At 50.5% G+C, this 6625-nt stretch overlaps 1 protein-coding gene across 2 annotated transcripts in view; it reads left to right on the forward strand.

Annotated features, from left to right (window-relative positions):
• Positions 1-17: 17 nt before the first annotated feature.
• Positions 18-6625, forward strand: part of HEYL (hes-related family bHLH transcription factor with YRPW motif-like) — a 16053-nt gene continuing 9445 nt past the window's right edge. Inside the window, exon 1 of one of the 2 annotated variants that reach the window (XM_011955256.1) lies at positions 18-143. In XM_011955256.1, coding sequence (XP_011810646.1) covers positions 64-143 — 80 coding nt within the window. In that variant the 5' untranslated portion in view covers positions 18-63. The remainder of the gene's footprint in view (positions 144-6625) is intronic. The other variant, XM_011955258.1, reaches the window with a different exon arrangement.

Below are 6625 nucleotides of genomic sequence, written 5' to 3' on the forward strand. Positions count from 1 at the left end.
GGGCCCGACTTCCCGACTGGGAGCCCTAGCCGCGGGGCTGAGACCCGGCAGCCTGCGTTCGCCATGAAGCGACCCAAGGAGCCGAGCGGCTCCGACGGCGAGTCCGATGGACCCATCGACGTGGGCCAAGAGGGCGAGCTGAGGTAAGGGCCGGGATGCTGGGACTGAGCACGCGGAGGGCGGGCGGGGTGGGGGTCGGCCCGACGGGCTCGCCGAGCAGGCTGGCCAGCCCTCCAGCACCGCCTGGGCGGAGGCGGGTGAGCGCGGGGCCACAGCTGTCAGCGTGTGGGGCGTGTGCGGGCTGTGCCTTTACACGCACGAGTGCCTGGATCCTGGGCGCTCTCCATCTGCAGGGCTGGGGATGCTGGCACGGAGGTAGAGTTCAGCTCGGGGGATCTGGTGGCTAGTGGGTTATCATCTACCGGTTGAAGTGGCCTAGGGGAGGCCACTGGCAAGGAGTTTTCCCTGGAGATTCTAGAAAACTCTCATAGACTGATGGTACCCTAGCCCTTGTCCGGAATCTGCTGACGATGCAGACTAACCCCATTCTTTCCAATTTTATCCTAGTTTGGATGTAGTCTTCATGTAGTCCACAAATTATTTCAGGAAGAAGAAAATTTGTCCTCCTTTGAGCAAACTGGACTTTGGGTTTAGGGTCTTGGTATTGAAGAAAATAATAAGCACCTTGCAAGGGCCTAGACTCCATTTCCAGTGTGCCTCCTATCGTGCCCCCTGCTGCCAGTGTCTTTCAGCTCCTGGTAGACAGTCTGACCTGCTTCAAACCTGTCGAACAAATTGCACTTGTATAGTTCTGCTACCTCGCAGTTCTGTGAACTGTCTAAGCTTCAGTTTACTTATGTGTTAAATGAGCATGAATAATAGAACCAAATTCATAGAAGTATTGGGAAAACCAAATGAGGTAAAGTATGTCAAGGGCTTAGCACAGCACATGCTTAGGCACACACCATGTGATTCCCAGCACCCTGAAAGAGCTGCAGGGCTGATTGGGAGTCTGAAGACCTGAGTCTCAGCCCCAAATCTGCCACCAACTCACTACGTGGTCTTAGGCCATTGGTTTCCCTGACAGAGTCCATCCTGAGTCTGTTTCCCCATCAGTAAAACAAAGACAGCAGTGGAAAAGAAAGGGATACTTCATCTCTCTTGGCTCATCCAGACTTGACTCTCTAGAACAGAATTGGAGGGGAATTCAGTTAATCCATCCTTCCTTCCTTCCTCTCTTCCTTTCTCTCTCTCTCTTTCTTTCCTTCCTTCCTTCCTTCTTTCTCTTTTCTTTTCTTTTCTTTTCTTTTCTTTTCTTTTCTTTTCTTTTCTTTTCCACAATCTCAGTCTGTTGCCCGTGCTGGAGTGCAGTGGCATGATCATAGCTCATGGCAACCTTGATCTCCTGGGCTTAAGTGATCCTCCTGCCTTGGCCTCCCAAAGTGTTGGGATTACAGACATAAGCCAGTGTGTCGGGCCCAGTTAATTCTTAGGAATTCTTAGGGATATTTTTGAGGACATTTTGTAATTTCAGTGCTCTCTAGTTTTCTGAGATCCAGGGATCCTGCCTCAGTCACAAATCCCAGGAAAATGCCATAATAGATATTCCTGTTGCATCCTGTACATTTGTTTTTAGGGTGTATAATACGATTCGCTATGCAACATATTAGCCTTTCTTAATTGTTTAGCAGAAACTGCTATTCAGAGAAGCAGTTATCTTAGCCTGTGCCTGCTAAGGGCCAGGAAAGGGCACAGCACCATGTGGTGGTGTTGGAGCGGGGTCTCAAATTCAATGGCATTGGGTCTTCATAGATCAGAGGCACAAAATTGATGCCAGAGAACTAGGCTGATCAGAGCTGGCTTCTGTCCTCCACGAGTTTGCAGCCCAGTCATTGACCTGCCAGGTCATAAAAACACCATGGACGGGATGGAAAGGAGACAGACTGTGGGCTGTGAGGGCACTTAAGCAAGGAGAGGTCACTCTCAACCAAAGATGGCAAGGAGGGCTTCTGGAAGATGGTGGCATCTGGGCGGGCAACTGCTCACATGAGGCATAAAGGATCAGTGGCAGTTTTTTCCTATACATATAGCATTTCCTATATATACAGAGCCCATTTTTAGACACTGTCCTTAGAGGAGCAGACCCCTCTGAGGAGAGAAAGCAGTTGGACATCTGGTAGAGGCTGACTTATAGATGCCTCTTTGTAGCACTCACCAAAGGGCCCTCCCCCCCAGCAGACATCAATGCTTCGATTCAGGGAGCACTGAACGATGCCTGCTGTGGCCCAGACCCTGGGCTGGGCATAGGGGGGCCAGATGTATCCTGCTCAGCCTCTGCCCTCAGGGAACTCTCAGGGAAGAAGAGCTTCATGTACACAGAAAGCAGATCAACACTGACAAGGGCTGCAGGACGGAGGCAGCCAGCCTCTCGGGGTCAGGGGCAGGGCGCAAATCCCCCACACTCAGAAACATGAGAGTAAAAAGCAGAGTGTGTTCCACCGTCACTGTGGGCATCTGCCTGGTGGCAGTCCTGCCTCATCTGTGAAACCTACCCACAGAGCTCTCCTCTGAACCTGGCCCCCTGACACGGGATGAGTCCAAACTGAGAGGACAGCCTCTCCTCTACCTTTGCAAATGTCTAATGAGCACCTGCCACATGTCAGACCCTGGATCAGGGTCCTCTTCCTGAACGATATAAGGTGGTGGCCTTGGAGTCAGATGGACCTGAGTTTGAATCTTACCACCATTAACTTTGGCCAGTGACTTTTACACCTTTCTGAACCTCAGTTTTCTCCCTTTCAAAATGGGAATGCATTAGCATTCCTGCCTCACAGGATAAGGTCTGATGAAGTAATGTACATAAAGTTACATAACTCCCTACTTTGATACAAAGTAACTTCCAGTAAATGTTGCTGTCAAAGCGGTCACCATTCAGCTGAGGGGGGCAACATATTTACGAGACAGCATGGTCTCATGAAAAGACTGGAAGTCTGAAGACTGGACTTACTGGAGTGATTCTTAACTCCGGTGTCTGTCACTCCACCTGTAAAATGATTATTTTTCCTAAATGTGAAATGGCCCAAATCATACTTCACTCACAGGGCTATTGTGCAATAAATTAGACAAATAGATGTGGAAGTGCAGTATAGAACAAAAAGTACTGGCTCCAAGATCTACATGACGGTATGATGAATATATGGGGTGCACTGGCAAAAGCCCCAGATTAAAAGCCACGAAAGGCTGGGTGCAGTGGCGCATGCCTGTAATCCCAGCACTTTGGGAGACCGAGATGGGCGGATCACGAGGTCAGGAGATGGAGACCATCCTGGCTAACATGGTGAAACCCCGTCTCTACTAAAAATACAAAAAATTAGCCAGGCATGGTGGCACGTGCCTGTAGTCCCAGTTACTCAGAAGGCTGAGACAGGAGAATCACTTGAACCTGGAAGGCGGAGGTTGCAGTGAGCTGAGATCCCACCACTGCACTCCAGCCTGGGTGACAGAGTAAGACTCCATCTCAAAAAAACAAAAAAACAAAAAAACAAACAAACAAACAAAGTCACCAGACACTAGACCTAACTGTAGTTCTGGATTTTCGTCTAATTTGCTATGTGGCCTGGGGAAGATCCCTTCCGCTCTGAGTTTCCTCATTTTACAAATGGATTCAGTTCTCTCTGAGATCCCTTCATTTGGGACATGGTGATTCTGCCTTTGGCTGACACAAAATGATTAGGGTCATCTGCAAGGGTTCCACGGGGGAGTTCCCAGGGGAAGTCAGCACTGAGGGTGGTCAGGACCACCTGGAAAGCTTTCGTGCTATAAGAGACTGCCCCAGAATTCTGGCCAGGAGCCACTAGAGGCCTATGGAGCAGATCTTGATGGTCAATGTATCTTCTCTGGGTCCATGAAAATCTGTGTCATTTTCAGATTCTCAGACAAGAGAATCCCACACCTCCTCCCACTGTCAGGGCCAGATCGTGGGCTGGAAGGGAGCTCTGGCTGGGCTCTTGGGAACTTTAAAAATAAGGGGTCTGGAAGGCTATTCAGACAGACAGGAAGTAGGAATTAGAAGGGAAACAATGCTGAAGTGGAGCCAGAAGATGCGGATTCCCTGCTGGCTTTGCTCCTTAGCAGCTGGGTAGGCTGGGCAAGCTGCTTTAGCTTCCTGAAGCTCAGCATCCTCATCTGTAAGATGGGCTTTTGTAAGGCTTAAAGGAGGGAAAGACACATAATGTTGCCAAGAAAACTGTAATGTGAGGTTTGCCTCTGAGATATGGGGAGAGGAGAAGGGGAGAAATGATACAACAGGGAGAAGCTGACCAGGAGATTGGAAAAAGGGATGGCAGCACTGCTTTGCCCTGAAATGGGTGCGTCAGCCTCCAACAGATGGTCCCAGCGGAGGGATCAGGCTGAGAGGCAGTGACGTGCGCAAGGCTAACCCAATACCCGAAGAGACGCTTTATCAAGCTGGGGGGAACAAAGGTCGTGTTTCTTAGTGTGTCTTGGCTCCTGGGGCTTGTCCCCAGTGAACCAGTGAGGCTTTGTAAACAAGCTGCCCCTAGATCTCAGGATCAGGCCATCTGAGCCTGGACCTAGCTTGCTGGGCCCTCCCTCCTAGGAGCTATTACAGACTTCTTACCAGGTCTGCTTGTCCAGATGTTTGGGTGGGAGATATCCTTTTCCAGATGTGTCTGGACAAAGCCAGGGACTTAGCAGTAGGGTTTGACAAATGCTATCTGGTCTCTTCTGCAACCTTCTCTGAGCAGTTGATGAAAATGATCCAAATTCAAATGCCAAAAGGGTAGTCACATGGGCTGGGACCTTTCTGGTAAGTCATATATGCCCCCATTCCACAAAGTCCTAGGCCGTAGATTTTATGGCGCTTAAGTCTCTGTTCCCCAGTGATGCCAAATACATGGGTGAGAGAAGAAAGCTCTACCATGAGTTCTGCTGTATTCGAAGCTGCAATAGTGAATGTAACAGACATGGCTCATGGCCTCATGGAGCTTACGGATTTGTTGGAGAGATAGACATCAATCAAATAACCATATAAATATAAAACAACAAACTGGCATAAATGCTGTGAAAGCAGGGTGCTAGGAGAGTATTGAGCAGGGGATACTAGTGGGAGGAGGAATGTTAGAAAAGGCTCCCCAGGGAGGTGCCATCTGAGTTGAGATCTGATGGATTGTAGAAGTTATGGGGCAAAGGGACTGGGGCTTGGGGTGATGGGTGGACTAGAGATGGCGGACCTAGGCTAGGGGGCAGTATGTGCAACTGCAGAAGGAGTTAGTGCATTGATAGGCTGGAGCATACAGAGGAAGAGGGTTGAGTCTGGAGGGGTTGACAGGGGCCAGTTGGACCACCTGAAACATGGTGGCCTTGATCTTAAAAAACATTGGGGCCAGACATGGTGGCTCACGACTATAATCCCAGCACTGTGGGAGCCCGAGGTGGGCAGATCCCCTGAGGTCAGGAGTTCAAAACCATCCTGGCCAACATGGTGAAACCCCATCTCTACTAAAAATGCAAAAATTAGCTAGACATGGTGGTGGGTGCCTGTAATCCCAGTTATTTCGGAGGCTGATGCAGGAGAATCACTTGAACCGGGTGGCAGAGGTTGCAGTGAGCCGAGATCATGCCAGTGCACTCCAGCCTGGGCAACAGAGTGAGACTACAATCTCAAAAAAACCCAAAACAAACAAACAAAAACACATTGGGGAGCCACGGAGGAGTCTGAAGTGAGTGATATGATCAGATTTAAATGATCACTCTGCCTGCAGTGTGGAGATAGGCTTGTAGAGAGTCAAAGAGGTTGTAAAAGGACCCAACAAGAAGCTCCTGCAGTCATCCAGATGAAAGATGATAGAGGCGTAGCATTGAGAGAAGTGGCGGAGAGGAAGAGGACAGACATGAGATGTATTTTAGACATAGCGTGGGCAGGTTTTGATGAGGTGGGGGCAAGGAGGAGGAGGAATCAAAGACAGCATCAGCTTTCCACCTTGCCGAACTGGGGAACCTTCACCAAGATGGGGAACCCAGGGGCAGCAGGAGCAGGTGTGGGTGAAGTCCAGCTTGCAGGTTCCTGTTCAGATGTGTGGCCTTATGTCTTCCGAAATGGCAGGGGAGTCACCTTGTTTGTTGTTTGTTGGTGCAGTGTCTGCCCACTGGAGGTGAGCTGAGGGAGGGCTGGGGTCTGGCTGAGTGTACCACCACCCACCCAGGCCTGAATAAGGCCTTAGAAGTGTTGGCCAAATGAATGATGCCTCAGTGGACCCAGCGAATCCTCACCATTCTAAGAGAACTTCTGAAGCAGAAAACCTTAAGAAGGGTTAGCAGTTGGGCTGAAGATTATTTTGGTCAGAGTCTGGGCAGGAAAAGCTCCCCCCAGGGTTGAGCCTCTTCTCTGTAATGGGAGCTCCTGGGGTGTGAGCAAACATCCATCATTCAACCGGGGCTGCAGAGGGAAGGCACGAAGTGGGAGGAGTGGCCGAGGCTGCGGGGACGGGGCCTTCTGGGAGGCCAGGGCAGTGTCCCAGAGCATCCGAGAAGGGCCTGTGACCCAGATGCCGCCTCCCCTTCGCCCCCGGCCGCACCGCGTGGGAGGAGGCGGCAGCTGCAGGCG

Source organism: Colobus angolensis, unplaced genomic scaffold (genome assembly GCF_000951035.1).
Source record: "Colobus angolensis palliatus isolate OR3802 unplaced genomic scaffold, Cang.pa_1.0 Scaffold4, whole genome shotgun sequence".
NCBI classification, from domain to species: domain Eukaryota; kingdom Metazoa; phylum Chordata; class Mammalia; order Primates; family Cercopithecidae; genus Colobus; species Colobus angolensis.